The following is a 21365-nucleotide window of genomic DNA, read 5'->3' on the forward strand; positions in this document are numbered from 1 at the left end:
AGCCATCGCATCTCCCTCCCCTGCACAGCCAGAGAAGTGCCTGGGTCGTGACTGTAATGCAGAAATAGGAACAACTACAACTTGGAAACACTTCTCCGTTTGAGCTGTGAGGGGCTGAGCCTGTGCCTTGCAGGTCTGTGAGTTTACAGGAGTGCCCCTGTTGCTATCAGTGCCAGTGCCTGTTACAAGTGCATTACACACCAGGAGATAAGTTTGATAGTTACTGTCCTTTGAAAGATATCAACATTGTACTATAAACCTGGAAAATCCTACCAACAGCATGTTTAGAGCAAAGGAAGATAATATCTGCTTTAATTACATGGTCTAAAAACACCAAAATGGAGAAAAAAAACAGACTTTTTTTATGATACATGTATTATCTGGCCACATTGTTCAACATCAATAGAGTCATTTGTGAAATCAATGGTGACATTTAAAGTGGTTACACTTCCAAGTTAAAGTCATATGTAGACACTGAGCAGCTTCTTCTGGTTCCTCTATAGTTCTCCAACTCAGAATTGTAGCATAAAAGCTATCTATACCTTGTAATTCTTTTGGAGTTTTTGAAGGAAGCTGTTTGGGTTTTTTATAGCTGACTACTATGAGAAATGATGGAAATCCGAAAGACATTTTGTCCGTCTCATTTTTAATGTTTTCCAATTGTTGTCTCCAGAATAAGCTCATTCCTCCACAACCAGCAATTTTCTAGCCAGAGATTTAAATAAATCAGTGAGCAGTGATGTGCCATAGCAGCATTACTAAAATTAGTTGCACACATATAATTCTGATTTCCCACCTCTGCTGTTCCCTGGAGTATTGAGGCTGCAGAGCCAAAGGACACAAAACTGAACGATAAAGATAGGCATAATGTCTTAGGGCTTTGCCAGAAACTTATTTTTGGCATTTATGTACTACAGGCCTCTCTTCAGCCAGTTTATCTTTTAGTTCACTTCATCTTCACCAGAATGCTCAGCCAAGTTTCAGCTCAGCTTATGCTACACTGAAGTCACACTGTTTCTTTGAGAGCCTCCAGCACGCTATTCAGACTTGCTCACTCATTTTTCTTTCCCGTGGTCAGGGTTAACCTCCAATATATTTACAGACAAGAAAAGGATCCTTCTGGAAAATCCTTCTGCAGCTGAATTGAGAGAGCTAATGGGGCTCCTACGTTTTTTCCTGAGACACCACAAACACCTTCCAGCAGAAAGTGCCCATTTGCTTGTTATTGAAGGAAGCCTTTTGGACCCTGCAGGTTTCATCCAGGATCTATCTCCTGGTATTTCCAGCTAAGGCTGAGGAGCTGACATGGAGCAGAGGAGCTCCACTAGAAGCACCCACAATGTTTTTTAAATCACAGCACATTGTCCTTAGGAAAGCTTTACTACAGAGGGCTGGGCTTCAGCCCTGTGCTAGAGCACAGCCCAAGCACTGCAAGACCACCTTGACAGAGCAACTTAGCCCTGAGTTATGGCTCCTGCTGTGCTTTTCCTTGCCTCCTGCTGGGAATAGCAGCTCCTAACAGATCTGTGGCAGCCTTTATTGATCGTGTATCAGATCTTTATTGCACTCACCCCAAATCTATTAGTTGCTCTGGCATAAACTGGAAGAGGCAAAGATGCATGAAGCTGCCTTGCTGACTTTTCTAATAGCTTTTCTTCAAATAAGCTGTTCCTGTAGTACATACAACATTATTAACAGTTTATACTGAGGGCAAACTAGTGTGAGTACTGCTAATGTTTCTTGTTTCACCCCTCTTCTTCTGGATCCACCTGTAAATACCCCTATTACACTAAAATTGTAAGGTCTTTGAGCAAAGACCAGTTTTTAATCTGCATTTTCTGTGAGATCACAGACTATAACTAGGTTCTTGCTGCTGCTGCTGCACAAATATTTTAAGTCCTACTTCCCATGAACAGGCCTTCCATTTTCCTTGCTTGCTCCACCTTCCCTAATAGCAGAAAAATGAGCAAAGTTCAGCTACTGACCCTCCAAGCTGCAGCTACCAGTGACACCTCACTGTAACAAGTTTTGACCATTGAATGACAAAACCTCACTTCCCTTTCCAGCCCTTCCAGCCCTTCTCTCCTCACCGTCACCTTCCTCTTTGGTTAAACCAGACACTGTGCAGCAAAACCCATTTGTTGAGACAATGCAGACTGGGAGAGCTGGATGGGCTAGAAGCATCCAGCACCTGTGCCAATTCTGCCCCCACTCCCTGCTTGCAGCAGCACCACATACGGGATCCAGAGACAGGAAAACAAGCTTTGCTTTCCAGAGTTGCCAGAAACAAAGCCAACCTCAGCCTGTCTGCATAAATCAACAATAAAAACAACAAGCATGAGCACTTGCCAGCTGAAGGATCACAACCCACCTCAAGGTTTGTGCATCAGATTTAGCTCATGTATCTCCAAAATGCAGCAGCAACTGCCATGAAAGGCTATAGCTCAACAGCTCAGGGTGGCCCAGAAAAGGAACAAAACCTCAGCTTTATATGATTGTCTGTTTTTGATTGCTTCCCTAAATCCTCTGCACTTCCATCAGAGAAAGGGCACTGCAGGAAGGGCAGAGATGAGACAGACCGCAGGTGGGAGCAGAAGATGCACATAGGCTGCATTTTTAAACCCTCCAGCCTCCCAGTGTCAATAGGCTAAGGAAAATGAGATGGAACCACAGATTTCAGGTTAAGTGAATCAAATAAATCTACCCAATCTACCAGGAGCTTGCATATGATTCTGAGTTAGTTGTGGCTGAAAAACATGGTTTGAGAATAAAATGGATGTGACCTCCAGAAACACAAACCCAACCACACCAGTAAAGAGGAGTATTAGTCAAAAATATCCCACCCCATCACAAGCTGGGTATGAGCAGCTAGCTGCATATGAGATCAGCTGGTAGACTGACCATGTGTGGCACACCAGCCATAGAACAATACATGTTCTTGAATTCATGTCATCAAATTTTTACTCCTGTCTCTTAAGCACTGAGCAAAACAGTCCCCAACTCCCAAAGTCAGTAGCTCCATCCATGGTGAACTGAATTGATAAAATAGAAGCTGAATTAGCCCTCAAACATGACAGCCATTAGTTGGTTTGTCTTTTCCCCCTGTGAATGAAAATAGCAGGATTAACAGTTTGTGTGTCCACAACTTGCACTCTCACTGAGTCCCACCTCAGGAACAGTGACACCCTCTCAGGAGAAGTGACAAAGCAGAGGTGCCTTAAGAAAGTCATTTAATCTGTGGCATAAGTGAAGACACTGCCAGTGAGGATGCCAGCCTTGCAGATGTATGTTGAATATCATTTAAAGGCCAGTTAGATGGGACAGTCTCTCAAGTAATCCCTGACCTTTAACTCCCAATGTCTTCCCAAAACAACCATGAAGGGCTTAATCCCCAGGTATCAAAGAACAGTTATTAATATTGAACCACTGCTGGTCCTGGAATGACACCACTCTCTTTTCCACCACAGATACCATCTTTTCCTACTCACTGGCCCACTTTTTTCACACTGTCCTTTTCACTCTCTGTCCCTTGAGCAAGGAAGGAGCACTCTGTGGGAAACAGAAAATCCAGCACTATGCTCCTTCCAGTCTTCCCTTGCAGGACGTTTGTCTCTGTGCCATACATGCAAAACACTAATAATAATAATAATACTGAAGCACTGAGACTACTAATTATTACAGTAAGCACAACTGCTTTCTTGTTAAATTATACTTGACCCAACTGGTAATCACAGTCATTTTCTGTGTCTTCTTATGTGTTGCACTAAAATGTACAAATTTGTCCTCAGCTTGGGACAAGAATCCTCTTTGCTTTGTCTGGGCAGTGCAGAGCCCAAGGGATGGCTGGGCAGGGTGAACAGCATCACTCTGAGGAGGGCAGGTGTGTCCAGACCTTATCAGGAGAAGGCTGGAGATTTTATGGAAGCACTGTGGTGGGACCTAGAAGTACTGGAAGAAGCTTGGGATACTCTGGGAGTACAAAGATGCACAGCCCAAAGGGCTTTCATCTCTGCTTGTCCCTGAAGGTGCTTCTATAACATATATAAATATACTACAAATAATTTCTGAGTTAGTAAAAAAAGCACTTGCTACATCCAAACAGGAATAAGGGCTGCGGTGACTCTGTGGTACTACACTATTTCAAACACACATTCATAGCTATGTCAGACATAACCTTTGCCATCACATTCACCTCCTATTCATTTTGACTTATCATGACTGCACACTGCTAATAATGTCCTTATTGTCACTAAAAATTATTTGGGAACTTAAAAAGGGTGCCATGACATGAAGATTAATCTCAGACTAAAACCCTAATTTTATGGTAGACTTGCTGACTCATAGAGAGACCAGTGACTGTCCTCTGCCTCATCTTAAAATAAAAAAAAAAAAAAAAAAGTAAAAAAACCCAACAAACAACAACCAATCTGCAGGGAACATCAGGTAAATTATATAAAAGCAATAACAGAGAATTACAAAAGATCTTGCACCTTGATACCATGTTGCAGGGTAGGGCATTTTGTGAAATACAGAAGAAACTGAAACTTATTGAAGAGAAATGTTGTCAGGCCATGAGAACAGAGAACAGCTGAAATCATCACCTCATTATGTGCTTCTCCCAGTCCTGTGAAATCTCAGGTTTGAGAATGAAGTTTAGTTTTGAGAATGAAATAGTGGAGCCACCATCCTGAAAATGTTCAAAAATAGCATGATGTAGCACCTCATGATATGGTTTAGTGCTCATGGTGGTATTTAGTCAATGAATGATGACCTTGAAGGTCTTTTCCAACCTTAATGAATGATTCTAAGCTATTCCTCTTTTATCTTACATTTAACATGCCTAGAAGATGCAGCTTCTTTGGTGTCTCTCTTTATTCTTCACACTTTGTTCAGGCTTGGAGTTGACCTATGAGCATGTAGGGGAGAGAGGGAGGTTCACTGTTCCAGGACAGCCCAAATTGCCACAAAGCACACTATCCTAGGATTTCAGCTCTGAGGGCTCAGCTCTGCACTGGAGTAACAAACTAAGCTTCAATCTCCTACTCTTTGGGTGTCAGGATAGAACTCACAGCTCTGTGCTGCCAAGAGCAGATGACAACCATGACATGTGTAAAGACAATGGATCCACCTCAGGAATCACGGCCCCCTGGCTCTCTGCAGAGCAGGAGTAGTTCAAGCAACAGACAGCTGCTTTCCTCCACTACCTGGGCAAGACTCCTCACTGCTGAGCAGGTCTTGGGCTTGTTCTCAGCACATCCAGAGCACATAGAGTCTTCCTGCAGACCAACAGCAACATCAGGTTTCACACTGCAGACACTTTGCAATTAGACGAAAATAGGGAACTTGCCTGAAACAGCGCCCAAAGCACCAGGTGGTCAATGAAGTCATTTTCTCTATAGAAGCAGCACCTCCATTAAGTACTTCTAACATGTTGACCTACAGGAGGAGACTTATTTTCCCTCCTCCTTCTCTTCTGTATGTCACAATGAAGTTATTCCTCTTTCCTCTTATTATTGCACATTTGTTTCCAACATCTCCCTTGCCTCCTTCTGCAGCTCAGCTGCTGTTTTGTCACCATCACTGGAACTGCTCTCAAAGCTGCTGGCTTCTTCCCTGAGCTATTGCTGTCTTCTGTCTTACCTCACTCTGAAAAACATGGGCTTTATTGCTTATTATTTCCTCTGCCTTTTTTTCTTTTTTTTTAACCAAGTGGGCTGAAAATCTTTTTTTTTTTTTCCCTCTGGACAAGCAGACATCAGACAGGTCCATCTGTTCTCCTTACAGGATCAGAGACAAAGAGACTGCATGGACACCTAAAACTTACATCCCACTCTTCAAGAGAGCTGACAGCTGAAGAAATCACCATATTGCAATTGCTTTTTAAAATAACTGAAGAGATACAGCTAGGTGTTTGTTTTCTGAATGCAATAACATTGACATAGAGCCCTTTCCAATAAGAAAAAAAAAAATAAAACCAAAATACCACATTCTGGCAATCATTATTTGGCCATCAATGTAGGAACTACATTGACCAGAAAGACCAGCAACAATTTCTGAGCCCAGTCCTGCAAACCTGTTAAATGAGATTTACCTTCTGAATGCACATGGAACCAGGGGGACATCAGCAGAGGTCACCATAAGGTGAGCCTAAAGGGCATCAAAAGAAGATTTAGGTACAAGACTAAATCAGAATTCAGCACTGCAGAAAGTTGGTGATCTTGGTTCTTGCATTTACATGCTTTGAGAATGGTGTTTCAGACTTTAGACTGCATGGGGTTTTAGCATTTGGCAAAGTCATCTCAAGGCCACAAAGGCTGGCTTGTTTTATCCTCATGTCCAGAGTACTCCACAAAGTTATTATCCCCACAAGGCCTTCAACAACGTGATTAGGATGAGATTCACCTCAGTGTTTGTGATGTAGATTTCTACATCTAAGCATCTAAGCCATGTGTTGAAGCTTCTCTTACAGTCAAGGGATACCTATTTATTTGGCACAGTCGCTGGTAATCGGGGTGTGGTAAATCACTGTCTCATTTACTTCAGGATGAGCTCAAGATCAGCAATGCTCCTGTAGCCGTGGTTTACACCAGCATCTGAGGAGATTGAAATGACACATTTAGACATTTACAGGGAAGACATCTACATTTCATCTTAAGCATCCAAGCACAATTACTGTAACTGCTACTACTTCTGTTATGTTACATTATGATGTTAACAATACAGTTAAGATACAAGTAAATCTCCTTTCCCTGAGTTAATTCATTGCTCATTTGCTTATCTGTTGCTAAATTTAAAAAAAACAAAACAAAACAAAACAAAACAAAAAAAAAAAAAACACAAACCACCACCAAAAAAAAAATCCAAGAAAACAACAATCCCCAAACCCAACATATTCCTGGCTATATCCTGCAGTCCTGCTTAATCACCAGCCAAGAATATACAAAAACATTGATTTAGCCCATATTTTGCAGCTAAGATACAGTCTACAGCTGTCTTCTAGAAAATTCTCCAAGTTAGGTTTAAAAATGACAAGTGGAATATTGATAATTTCTTGTGCTAATTCTTTCAGCAGATATCTGATCTGCTATTAGACCTTATGTATAGACTGAATTTATCTTGCATCACTTTCCAATCGTGCTATATCATCATTTATGCAATTAAAAAGCCCTCTAGTAAAACAGAAACTCTGTCTTCATAGTCTGGAACAAACACTGATGGAAATCTCAGATTAATGCTAATAAACACATTATCTACTTCAAGTTGCTTGGAAATTAACTCATGGTAGAGTAAGTGAAAACAAGTATTGCCAATGAAGACAGATTTCCATCTGCTCAAAACCTCTTTTCTTCACTCCTCCCAATGATGTTTTCTTTAGAGTTACTGTTTCCAGAAAACTATAAGGTATTATTCTATAACAGCAGATTTTCCCTATGGTGTCCAAAAAAACATTGCTTTGGAGGTGATTATGTCCTTCTTTGGTCTCTGGGAGTAATGTTCTTTCTCATCCCATTTGTTGGGGAATGTGGTGACTCAGGCATTCAGCCCTAGCTATGTGCTCAATTGCTACAGAAAGTTGCTGTCCATTTATTGGCATACCAAGAGCTCCCGTCTTTAATTTCTTGGTTATCAACACCAGCAGCAAATGGAGCTGCAAACCAGGACATGGTATTATCATCTTGACTCTGGGAGCAACAGCTGCAGCTGTGATATCAGCTGTGCATGAAGTAACATGTAGGTCATGGATTATGCTGAGCTCCTAAACCACTTCCTCCTACCACTGAGACCAGGGACAGACATTAGTTCCATTTGTATCCTTTCTGGGAAGATAAATGGGTGTCCACCTCCACTTCTTATTCCCTCTTTCTTGAGAGAACAGCTGAGTCACCACAAAGAAACTGTTACCTCCACAGGTCATCAATAAATCACTCTTTCCCAACACCATCACCACCCCTGGGCAAAGAGTGATCAGGATCTGTGACTCACAGGTGTGTGGGCCTGAATCTCAACAGCTCTGCAAGCTTCTCCTATAAGAATTTGTTTGTGTAGGAACACAAATAAGTCACAGGTGGCCCACTGGAAGGACCTTACCCCTGGATGCCATATACCCATCACAAGGTGATTCACAGATAATTCCTGCACCTAAACTACCTTGCTCCATATGGATAAAGGAATTCATTATGAGTCCTGACTCTGGGGGTATAGAGGCACAGTTCTAATCCTGACATAGGTGAACCCAATGTCAAAATCCAAAAAGTTAAAAAAAGAGGGGTAGAAAAGATCAAAAAAGTAAATACAGCTATGTATGAGTAAGAGACAACTTGACATGTCAGCTCCATCAACCTGCTATCAGCACTTAGGTTGAGGGATTTTAAATCAAACTCAACTCTGCTGTCCCAGTCACGTAATGTAGGAAAGGCAGAGCTGGAGGATCCAGTGATTGGTTCTGTTCTTCAGTAGTGAGGTGATGAATGCCACCAAGGAAAAAAGGGAAGATGGGATTGAGTGAGGGACAGGGAGAAAGAGATAAGAAAGTGAGAAGGAGTTGTAGAGTTGAGACTGAATGATTCTTCTGAATGATGAAAAAAATGGTGGAAATAGCAAATTACAACCTCTGTTAAAGAAAAAAAAAAAGTCATTGGGAAAGACCTCCTATCTTCAATTAACTCTACTGATCAATGCAACTAAATCTAGCATTTCCCAGAGTCAGTACTCCAAACACAGACAACACTGGTTTGGGTTAGCCTAGAGACACACAACTTCCTTTGTAGCTAAATATGAACATTGATTGCCCTGCAGTGGGCTGACCTGGCCAGCATCTCTGTCTAGATGTTACAGCTCACTTCTGTCCGTGCACACTGAGGATTAAATGGAGTGGGAAGGAAGAAAGCTCTCCATGACTCTGGGCCCAGAAGTCTGCACATTATGTGAAACACATTAAACAACATACTCTGCAAAGAGCAACAAAATTTATTGTTCCCCACAATATAATGGAGTTCAAATCTTGGAGATGCACAAAACTCAACTGGATATAAGCAACCTGATTTGACTTTGAAGTTAACCTTGTTCTGTGGACTGGACTGGAGACCTCTAAAATATTCCATTTTAAAAGGTTTTATAATTGCACTTGTCAACTCCGTCCTACAGCCCCAATATCACACACGACCTACACCAAAAAATGTGAAGAAAGACAGCCCTTTGCTTGCACAACTTCCCCAGCTTATCTACACTGGATTTGTCACCCAATTAACTGGATTTATGAGGGAGGAAAAAATTCTCGCTCATCTTTGAGGAGCAAGGAGGGAAGGAAAGCCTTCATGTTTGAATAAACCAGCTCCCAACATGAAGGAAACAGGCTGTGACCAGCACAGAGTGAATACTGGCAACTCTGGTATTGGTTGGTGCTCACTTGGTATTCTGCCAGGGGATCTCCATCTCTCCTATTTACCTCGCTCCTCAAGCTGTCTTACACTAGTGGGAGGACAAGTGTGTTTTGTGCAAGACCTTGATCCTGGCCTCTGGTACTAGCAGAATATCCATAAAGATTAAAAGATTTTGTATTGGGTCCAGAACAAGCTTGTGGTGCAGCAGCCAAATCCAATTGTTCCTCTGACTGTAATAGATTTACTCTACATTTGCACTGACATGACTAAAAGCAGTTGCTGGCTCAGTATTTCTGCAAAAACAAGCAAAACACAAACTAGCAGCTGTTAAAGGAATACATCACCACCCAAATACACTTCTTTATGTCAGGGCATTTGCATGTATTCAGATTTCATACAGTTTTTCAATGATTTTCAACATTATCTTCAATTATGCTGGTATCCTGCTTCAGCTGGTGTATGAAAGTGAGCATGCCCTTGAAAATACTGAGTGGTGCTTACAGATCTGCAAAATCTCCAATTTTATACAGAAAATTGTAGCACTTAAAAAACTGTCTGGGCCCACGAATGACCCTCATGATCACCCTCATTCACATCAGGTCATTTGAATTGACCTTGCTACAGGCTTTAAAAGGACAATGTTCAAGCCACCCTCAAAATGTTTTCTGATCCCTAAAAGACCCCTAGAAAACAGCGATGCCTGTTCATTGATTTTGGGAGGCAATTTTGAGTGATGTAGTCAAGAGGACCAATGCAAATGGACAGAAATTCAGGAATAGGAAGAAGGAAGACTGATGCTGGCTAACTCCCAGCACAGTAGCTTCTGTGCCCAGGTAAACACAAGAGACAAAGGAAAAAACAGTCAATCACAGCCTTATATTTGAAGCCCAGTACAACAGGTAGTTATGTCTGGGTTTGAATGTGACCTCAAGATCAACTGCAATTACCATCAGAAATCAAAAGCAAATTTGTGTGAGAGCTCAGGGAGATAAAGCCCAAGGCAAAACAGAAAACAAAAGGAAGATGGAAAGTTAAACTCAAAAGTCCCAACTAGACAAAACCTTAAAACTACTGAAATGTTATTTTCTTTGGCAGAAGGTCAAGGATGACTATAGGCTTGTCATAGGATAGGATACTAATTAGCAACATATACAAAGCTCTTGAAGAAAGAGAATTAGAATTGAGCCTTATACTAATAAAAGTCTATGTAATAATAAGAATCATATTCCTCTTGCCTTTAGAGTACAACTCATTTGTCTAAACGTGGCTTTTACTGCAGACATTTACCAAAGATCAACTCCTGCTAGACAAGGGAGAGTTGCTCAGTGGAACTGAAGCTGTGATTTATCTCCATGTAAAGCCGACTTCCACATCTGGTTGGATGAATTCCACCCTAAAATCTATTGATTGTATTGACTAAATCTCCACTGATTATAAAGAGAAGCTAAATACCTACTGCACACACAGAACCGTACATGAACGTATTTACATTTAGCTGTCCTAATGTGGCTTTGATCCTTGCCCCTCAGGTCAGGCAGAAAATTTCACATTCCTCAGGTGTTTTCAGTGCAAATACCTAAATTTAAATTAGTTCCATGAGGTCTCATTTGTAGTCAGGGAAAAGTTTCAGGCGCTGCAAGATGTGATTAATCTCACCCATTTTAAAATTGTCTTTAGAAAGAGATTAATTGCACTCCAGAAATTTCCATTTTCTTTTTTTTTTTTTTTTTTTTTTGTTTTGGTTTGGTTTGGTTTGGTTTGGGTTTTTTTTTTTTTGTTTTTGTTTTTGTTTTTTTTTTTTTAGCAGCAATAAAAGAATTCCAGACAGCTACCTCAGATAATGTGCTAGATGGATAGATCCCATTGTGGAAAGACTGACACTCAAGCCCTGAGGAAAAGCAAGGAAACGCAGTTTGTGGAAGTAATTTAACACCGAAGAGAGTAGTGCATTTGACACTATACTGTGTGATAGCACTGTACTATGTGTACTATATTCTGAGAGCAGGAACTGTCATGAGCCAGTCTCTGCCAGATCCCATCTCTGCACCCAAGACCTGACAAGGTAATGGAGCAACATCTACAATAATGAGTGAAACACAATCAGGAGAAATAGCAAAATATCAGCATCCACACAACTAGGAATATCTCCACATTTTACACAAGACGTTTGTTAATGAATGATCAGTGGGCTCTTCCTCTTGGATTTCTATCACAAAAATGTATTTTTTTGTTAATATGCCAAGATGTGGGGGTGAAGTGTTGAAACCTCCATGGGAGTTTGATCAGCACAAGCAGTGTTGAAACAGAAAAGGCAAAAGCCATGGCAAAGTCCCATGAACAGGAAGGAGAAAAGATGTAGAATGTAGAATATGGTATTGAACACACACCTAGGGTGAAACCTGTATTATTTCAGTGGGGTAGGATTTCTTGGGCCTTTGTCTAAGTGAACAGTCTTATCCCAGGGGTAATGGTTTGAAACTAAGAGCATCAACTTAGACCAAATATAAAGAAGAATTTTTTTACAATGAAGATGATAAAACACTGGCACAGGTTGCCCAGAGAGGCGGTGGACACACCATCCCCAGAAACATTCAAGGCCAGGTTGGATGGGGCTTTGAGCAACCTGCTGAAACTGAAGGCGTATCTGCCGAAACTGAAGGCATACCTGCCCACAGCAGTGGGGTTGAACTAGACCTTTAAAGGTCTCTTCCAACTTAAATTATTCTAAGATTCTATCCCAAAAAGTGGCTTTTTGCATGGACCCAGGAGGATAACCTAAAAGTGGCAAGATCTCACATATAAGAATTATGCCTGTTCTAACCCAAAGATGCTCATCCCAGCTCTCTGTCCCTGAGGCCAGCTGGCATGACTGGTGTCCACACCACTGACCTCACTTGCCTCCAGAGCAGGGAGCCCCACCCAGACTCCTACTGGGAATGCCAGGTCTGTGGCAGCAGCTGATCTGTGCCCAGTCAGTCACCTCAGAACAGAACCACCACCCAGCAGTGTCCTGCTGTCAGAGTGTGTCCTGCTTGGGAACACACCTGGCACAGCTTTGACCATTAGCCAAGACATGGCTAATGACTGCTCTGGGCATGAGCAAAGCTGCTGTCATAGCTGCAGAGCAAGGCTGGTCCTGGGCTGCATCTGGTGCCAGGGCACAGAAGGTGTCTGAGGTGTGATCAGGGAGCCTCAGCTGTGTGCATTGAAATTCTCCCAGCACATCTCACAGGAGCAACAGTGTTAGCAAAGGTAGAAGAGCAAATTCCAGTTTGTGTAATTACCTTCCTAAACAAATTCCCCTGCAATTTCAATCAGCTGCTCTTGACATTCCCTCCTCAGGGTGTAATCCCTCCTCATAAACACTCTGAGCCTGCATGGAGAGGCATGAGAGGAGCAAAGATAAGCAGAGCAGACACTGTGCTGCTGAGAACTGGTGGGCAGCTCCCCACCAGGAGCTTTGGGGATTTCACTATCAGTCCCTCAACAGCTGCACTTGCTTCTCCTCCATCCCCACTGAAAGCAAAAAATTTTACACTCTGAATTTACAGTCAGTGGGGAATGTCCTGTAAAGAGTCTTCTGGTTTAAGATTAACATCACTGTCATTGACCTAAAGTTAGGTATAGCCCAACTCTAATGGCTCCTATAAAACACAGAAGAACTAGGACCTGGATGGTTTGGGATATTTAAGCTTTCAGCATTGCTTTATCTCTACTCCAGTGGTGGATGGCACCAGGATCAATTAATTATTTTGTTGTTTGAGATACACACCATGTCAAAAGCATGAAAAATCTGAGATGGAGAGATAACAATTAAAAGCACATCACAGAACTAAACAGATAAACATAGCCTGAAACTCAGGTTTGAACAAAAATAAATGAGGAAATATTTGCAATTTTGACACAGGTGCAATATCTCATAAAATCTTTGGTTTAGTATTAATTCAGATGGCTGGGAGAAACTATATGACACTAAAAACTGCATCCAGAGCTATAAATAAAACCCTAACAAAAATTACATTGTATTAACCAGGAAGCAGGGAAATTATTATTTAATGAAATATGAATGGTGTTTGTTAGTTCTGGCCTTACTAACTGTTTCCTTAATGATCTAGAAAAAGAACTAAACTGAATATTAGCAGAACTGTGAGGTACTAATCTAGAAGGTGATCAAAACACTAGTAAGGACAGAATAAATCAAATATAAAAGCACTTGAGATTAAAAAAAAAAGCACCACTGGAGAATCAACATGGCAATCACAAACTAACACGGGTTGCCAAAGGAGTGCAAAGCACATTCATGCAGCTCTCAGCCACAGCTCTGAAAACACAGAGACAAGTAAGATCCAAGTATCCATGAAATGAAATAAAGTGTGAAAAGTCAAAGGAAGTAAAAGACAACAGCAACCCAGAGAGGATGAGGATTCCTCCTCTGTCACTGCCTTACAATGGATCTCTGCAGCTCCACCACCATGCACCAGCAACTGAGAAAAATTAAAGCAGGAAGGACTTTGGCAAGATTAATCATGAGGTAGAGGGGAGTCAGAGCAAAAGCCATCTCAAGAGACACCAGATGTGTCTCATGTCAGGGTCTCAGCATCTCTCCAGACTGAGATTTAGCAAAGAGATTGGTGTAATATTTAGAGATATTACACCTTCACTTCTGCATGGTTTGCACCACTAAGGAGGACAAGATGGTATCCTGGTGACTACAGCCAGAGGTGGTTATTAAGCTGTGGGAAGGCTGAAGATGGGTGATGGATCCTGTGAAGAACTTGAGCTTAGGAGGATCCCACCAGGCCTGAGTAGTACGATGAGCTGGTTGTACAGAGGAAGATGATGGTACCTCATGCTGCTTTCCACCAAATCCCAGGCACACTCTTCTGCTTTGGATTACCTCAGTGCCACCTTGGATAGGTTCCTCCTGACTTCAGTGGGACCTTTCATTTGCTCCAAGTTAAACACATATTTATGCAATTTGCTCACTTAAGACCGGGGAAGGCAATTTACAGATTTCCAGACTGGAAGTTCTCCAAATGTGCCTTTTTCCAAGTAGGTTACCAAAACTTAAATATCCCAGGGCATGTCCCTCTCTCCACAGAAAATGCTAAATTTCCCAGCTACCATCCTAAGACAGAAGACAGCATACACTTAACAGCTCTTGTGAAGCTTATTCCCTACAAAGCTATTAATATTTAAGTTATCCCATTTAATACAGTATCTGCCAGAAGCAATAGCAGATGCATGGCTCCATTCTTTCTGTAAAGTTTCATGCACAAGAGAGTATGGCATTCTTAAATACAAAAAGGGAATATAATGTTATTAAATGCAAGAATAAACATTATAATTTATTTATACCATGCAAGGCTGATCATGGTAGTACCCAGCCACCTGGCTGTGTCTAAGGTCACCAGTTGTTTATGTTTGTAAAGAACATATAAATTATCTTAATGCTCACTTGATCAATTTTGATCAGAAATTTTCTTCCAGCTATTGAATCAAATTCCTCAAGTTCAGACCTTGTCCTTGAATATGCATGCCATTGTCTGGCCTTCCACATGCATCTCAATGCCACAAAGGACTTTTTGACAGTCAAGGGATAAGAATTATGTTCTACATACATGCACAGGTTTACATGTTGGGTGAGCTATAAATAAAAATGATTCAATCAAATTATATTTGAAGATATAAAAAAAAAAAAGAAATGTGCTGGTTGAGTGGATTCTGAGGTGACGTTTGGGAGAAGTAGGAATGGCTGGGGCACCTTCATGTTCACCTGCACACAGAAACACACAGTGATATATGACTGGCATTATATGTATGAATTTTTTTTAATCCAGCTGTGAACTTGCAGCAGGGTGCTCAGGGACCTGCAGGGGCCTGGGGGACACTGAGGCACACCCTGTGCACCATGCAGCCCTGTGCCTGCAGCTTCCACGAGCCATGGCAGCACAGAAACTTGACAAGTGGCAGCACAGTCATGGCAACATCGAATACAGGGCAAACCAGTCCAGCCTGCGGGTACCCACTGTGGGGTGGGTCTTGCTCTGAGCACTGATGCTGAAGCACACGGATTTGAGGCTGAAGGTGAATACTTATTCCCACCACAGAGCCTGGTCCATAATTTCAAAGGAAATTTGGATGCTTAAACAAGCATTGGGCACCTGTGAGCTGCTGAAGGGACTCCAGAGCTGCAGCTGGGGATCACCAGCCACTCATTACCCAGGTGGTGGCTTCCCCAGGCTGTGCTACCCCTTGTCATTCCCCCTAGCAAATCCCAGCTTTCTTCTGTCGTGTCAGCTGATGCCAGCAGCTGAGCTACAGCCGCATCCCCCCAAGCCACACACAATCCCAGGGCGGCTCCGCACGCCTCGGTGGAGCTGCAAGAGCAGAGGTGTGTGGTTAGGTCTCCAATGACTAAGACTTCATTAGTTTTTACAAAGCATACTGCAGAATATTTATCCATGCATTATGATGAATTAGCATAAATAATTAAAGCAGAGCTCATACTGGCACACACATAAGCAAAGGGCACTCGCTAATGGACCAGGCTGGCTCTGCTGCTCCAGGGACTCACTTAGATACAAGTCCATGCAAAAAAAGCCAAGAAAGGATTCATAGTTGTCCCTCTTTTTACCCCAAACCTTTTCCCATCTCCCTCCAGGTGGCTCACAGAGTCTGGAGGGTAAGCACATCTTATGGAGCATCTCCTGAAGGGCAAAGAGGAAAATAATGGAAAGCCTCCAGACCTTCAACCTGTTCTCCAAATCCCATGACACTCTCTCCTGCAAACAACCCACCTACAACCAGTCATGCAAGAGGTGCTTGCCGGTGCTTCCCAGAAATGCTGCTGATTTGATAGATCACATGACTCTGCCTCCTCTTTTTATTCCAGGTATTAAGCAGTACTGAAAGAAAAGTGCATGGCAAACAGAGGAGGGTTCTCTAATGTTCCTCATGGCTTCCCCCTCGCATCAGCAGGTACATTGTGGTGATCTACACCAGCAGAGTGCAGGTGATATTGCACACTTCCCCAGAAAGAAATATCTAATGCCAAACCTTTACCTAGTCTTTTTTTCCATGAAAGTAAAGGCTGTAATTGTCTCAGAAGATGATATGAAAATGAGAATATCTCCTAGTTACCTCTCCTTCATCCTCTCTTTAAGTCAGGTTAAAAATTTTCCACAAATTGCAATTCCAAACAATCTGTATTATGTTACCTTTCTGTACTCTGTCCATTACCCACCAAATATTATGTGCTTACAACTAAAAACAACACTGGAAAAATAAAAATCTTACTTGTTTCAATTTTTCATTCTACTCATTAATGCTGCTGTGCATAAATAAAGCATTTGGATGGTTTGTGGAGGCGGACAGGTCTTGAGTCTGTCTCCCTGGCCACAGAACACATCCCACGAGGCACAACTGCATGGGTTTCCTACAATATATTGCACTGCCTAACACAAAGGGAAATACAGAACATCATGGGAACATCAGCTGTACCTACAGTGACATGAGCTCAGAAAAGAACAGGGATAGGCTGTAGCCTGACCTGCAACCCCCAAGAGACATTTCCAAATGAAATATCTCAAAAATATCTCAAAATCTCAGGTTATTTTATTTTATTTTATTTTTTTATTTTATTTTATTCTAAAAATGTTCAGCTAGAGTTTAGCTTTACAGACATGAAATTTTTCATGAGGAAAAATATTTTTTTCTTACCAAGTAGGACCACTAAGACATTCCATATTGCCAAGAACACCATGAACCCTGGTGACCCAGCAGAGGGGAACATCATGAGTGACAGCTAAATCTTTTGTCTAGTAGAGCTACTAGAGAACAAATGTTTTCAGATGGTGAAGGAAACAGAGTTGGCTTCTTTAGGGACCAGTTCCCCAAGGATAGGCTTGGATAAATTCACTTGTGCAGAAGAAAGAAGAAGGAAGAATCACAAGGAAAGTATCTCACAGCACTTTCTCTAATTACTGCCAGTGAAAGCTGAATGCTAAAATTGCCATCAGGAATTACTCCCTTTCTCAACTGCACCTCTGTCCCTAGGGCTTGGCAGGGCCTGATCCTGTTTATGAGCTCTCCTTGAATTACTTCCTTACACTGAATCATTTCAGAGCACCCAATGCCAACTAAAGCCAGCATTTATGAGAGGCAGTGCTGGGGCCTCATTTATGTGCACATTACAGCAGTGAGATCCACACAGGATCCTGACCCCTCTGCAGCCATTTGTGCATCTCTGTATGAATTAACAAGATCCCATTTGTACCACTCTTTCAAAAGTTGTGGCATGCAAAGCTTTCACAAAGACCTTCTCAAAGCCCCCTCCCGCCCCTCACACAACGCCCTCAGCATGTATTGAAAAGTTGCAACCCTCTTGCATCAGCAGCTACCTGCCTCCCAAACCCTGGGATATACACAATACTGGAGTGCTTTGCATCATCTCTTTGTTAAACACCTCTGAATGCTTGGATCTGTAAGGAATTCATCACATCCAGCCATCCTGAAATCCCTTTTGGCCCTCAGCTGGTTATTCTCTAGTTATTTGTATTTGACAGCAACAATCTTACTGGTTAATTTTGGGTGCATGGCACCTACTGCAAAGATACTCAGAAGATGAGACAAATCGCAATATGTCATTAAGATAACATAAATGGGACTTTCCTTGAAAATTAAAACAGGATCAAATTTGTAGATTTTATGGGAAGACTGGCAATTGTTCACCTTCCCACGGAAAAGTGTAAACTGTTCTAGTGTGAAAAGAAGCACTGGCAGACTGCTGGGATGGAGCTACACCGTGTCACAGCAGCACCTCCAAATGAGAGAGACTCCTTTAAAGAAGGAAAAAACATTAAAAGACAATTCATTTGAAGGCAAGAAGAAAGACTTTGGGTATCCACTTCGATGCCTCTTCCCCACAGCTCCTGCTCTCAAGCAGCTCCTCCTTCTCCAGTGGCAGGAACAAGCTCTGAAGCCTGTCAGCCAGATCTCAGCACACTCTTCCATCACTCTCAACAGATTCTTTTTGTAGGGTTGGATCCTACAGTGAGGTAAGACCCCACAGCTTCAACTGAGTTCCAAGGGAGCTGAGACTGAACAGTGGGGCCAACTTAGACAGCAAGATCCTCTGGATGTCCTGGGGAGGGATGGAGTGTCTATGCTGGGCTGACAGACTTGTGCATTTTACTTCCTTTAAGGATAAAGACTTCTAGAAGTGCTTTGTTTTGTTTCATTTTCATTAATATTGAATTTGGCACTGATGATTTTCACAAGCCTGTTACTGACTTTTGTGAATAAGACTGACATTTCAGTTTTGCAGGACTGAGTAGTCATCAAAGAGAAGCTGACCACACAGTGTCAGGTCCACTCCTAAGAAGGATCAAACCGTACAAACACCATGATTTTTTCCCATTCTGTGATCTATATTGCATAATATTGCATATTAAGGTCAACCACACATCTAGAGAGTTATCTAAAATGAATGCTGTAATTTGGAAATTCTTATACTACTGCAAATAATTGTCAATTGTTTTATTCAATTAAATTAATTCAATATTCAATTATATTATTGTCAATTGTCTGAATCTCTCAGCTCACCTGAGCCTCTCAAGACACGTCCACTGTCCTATTGCTTATATCCAGGCATGAGCCTGCACACAGATTTGACCCAGCTGCCACAGAGGGGTGCAAACTGCTTGGAATGCTCTGCTGTGTGCTAAACCCTCACTTATGTGTGTGGGCTGGCTAAGGCAGGATGAAAGGGGTGCCCCTCTGTCCAGTTGTCACTCTCCTCAGGACATTATGCAATACTGAACACAACTTAACAGCAAGCTCCAGACCAAAGAGCCTTCCCAGCAAAACACACTTCAAGTGCTGTCCCTCCCTGCTTGCTAGCATAAGTTTTCCTACGGCAAAAAGAGGTGAAAGAACCAAAAAAGTGTCACAGCATCCAGTTTCCACAGTTTCAGATTTTAAGCTGGAAAATGGGACCAGAGTCCCAAGATGTACTTGATGAATAAACAACATCAACTAAAAAGAAGGGAGCAGCAGTGAATGAGTGGTACACAAGCAGCACTCTAGTAGTTGCCTTTTAATTCTTGCTCAGGGCTAAAACACTGTGAACATCAATAAAATGTGCCTGAAGGTAAAATCACAGCCCTACATTCAAGTTGTTTATTTGCAGGTGCAAAGACTATGCCAATGATCAGTACTTCCTGAGATCCAGGCTCATAACCCATGCAGCCTAGAGAGCTTTTTTTTTCTTTGGCAAATAAACCAATTTCAAAAATCACTGCTTAAATCCTCTGTCACATAGAGCTCTGCACACCTTACAGTGCCAAAGAAAAACAGTACCACCGTGATCACTGATAAACCCCTGGGTTTTCAAACACATTCACAACACTAAAACACACATTTATTTTAATATGACTCTGCCAACTCCATTCTGTGATGTGCACAGAATTATCTTTTTTATATTGTTTATGACAACTTAAGGCAACAGAATTTTTAGGAATGCTAACCAGTTGTCATTCTCTTGACTTGTCACCTATGGGCCATAAAACGAGTTTATTTCCTCTCGGTTCACTTGTGGTCAGTGTAACTTTCTGGTTGACAGCGCTGCAGTGCTCGGGTTTCATGCACTGCGAGGTGATGCTTATCGGACCGAAACCCGATGGTTTTCATTTGACGCTTTTAGCTACGGGAGGAATCGGTTCACTCGCGGTCTGCAACAGCGAGTTGAACCTCACGCTCCAGGTTGAGCTGAACTGGCCGCGTTCCCCTGAAGCACTTCGAGCCTTAAAACCGCTCAGAGCTTGGTTTTTCTGGCATCCCTCCTCCAGTGCCTCAGACACACAGACTCGGGAATGCCACTCCAAGGCAACGTGGAGGTACGGGCAAGACAGAAACACAGAGTTAAAAAGCAGCTGCTCCTTTTGGAAAACCCGACGACATAAGAGAAATAAAGCCGCTCAGCAGCACACCCCGTATCAGACCCCTGCTCCACACACAGCCGGCGCCCGAGCGAGCCCCCGGAGCGCCTTGCACCGAGAATGATAAAGCAAAACGGTGGCCCCGGGCGCAGCCCCCCGGGGCAGCCCCGGACGCGCCCCCGGGAGCCCCGCTCCGCGCTCCGCGTACTCACACGAAGGCGTGATAGAGCAGCGCCCAGCCGCGGGGTCGTTCCAGGGCGTCGTAGATCAAAGTTTGGATGCGGCGGTACCTGGCGTGGTTCCGCTTCACCGGGCGGCTCAGGGGGGTCTTCGCCAGCAGCCCCAGTCCCGGCGGGCTCCGCTTACCGCCCTCCTCTTTCCCGCCGCCCTCCAGCAGCAGCGTCCCGTCGCGGTCGCCGCCGGTGCCCAGGGCCAGCGAGCCCTGCTCGGGGTCGCCGCCGGCCGCCGCTCGCCGCCCCGCCGCCGCCGCCGCCCCGCCGGCCGCGCTACCGCCCGCCGCGCCGCGCCGCGCCTTCAGCCCCATGGTCGCCGGCGGGCCCCGGAGGCGAGCTGCAGATCGGCGGCGACAGCCCCGGGAGCCCCAGGGCCATGATCCGAGCTCCCCGTCCCTCCCTCCAAAATGACTTCTCTATATATTTATATATATATATTCATCTGTGAATGTATGTGTCTGTATATATATATATATATATATATATACATATATATATATTTATATATCTCTGGAGGGAAGGGGGTAAGAAGCGGTGGGCAGGGGGAGGCGGTCACATCCCCGTCAGGTCACCCCCGCCGGCGGGCAGCGGGCGGGCAGGAGAGCGGAGCGCACCTGGGCCGGCGCGAGGGAGGGGAATCATCGCGGAGTTTATTTACCAGCCCGATGCCCGAGCCCCTTCTTCCAACCCCCCCCCCCCCCCCCACCCCGCCTCCTCTTCCTCCTCCTCCTCCCAGCTCCTGCCTCCCCCCATCCCTCACGTTAGGGAGTGGCCCATTGTATGCAGCCAGCAAATAGCCGGGCGCCCGCCCC

At 43.3% G+C, this 21365-nt stretch overlaps 1 protein-coding gene across 1 annotated transcript in view; it reads right to left on the minus strand.

The window, feature by feature from the left end:
• Positions 1 to 20864, minus strand: part of KCNQ3 (potassium voltage-gated channel subfamily Q member 3) — a 185593-nt gene extending 164729 nt beyond the window's left edge. Inside the window, exon 1 of the mRNA XM_053993650.1 lies at positions 20533 to 20864. Within this exon, the coding sequence (XP_053849625.1) occupies positions 20533 to 20864 (332 nt within the window). The remainder of the gene's footprint in view (positions 1 to 20532) is intronic.
• Between the last annotated feature and the right edge of the window lie 501 nt (positions 20865 to 21365).

Source organism: Vidua macroura, chromosome 1 (genome assembly GCF_024509145.1).
Source record: "Vidua macroura isolate BioBank_ID:100142 chromosome 1, ASM2450914v1, whole genome shotgun sequence".
In the NCBI taxonomy this organism is placed as follows: Eukaryota; Metazoa; Chordata; class Aves; order Passeriformes; family Viduidae; genus Vidua; species Vidua macroura.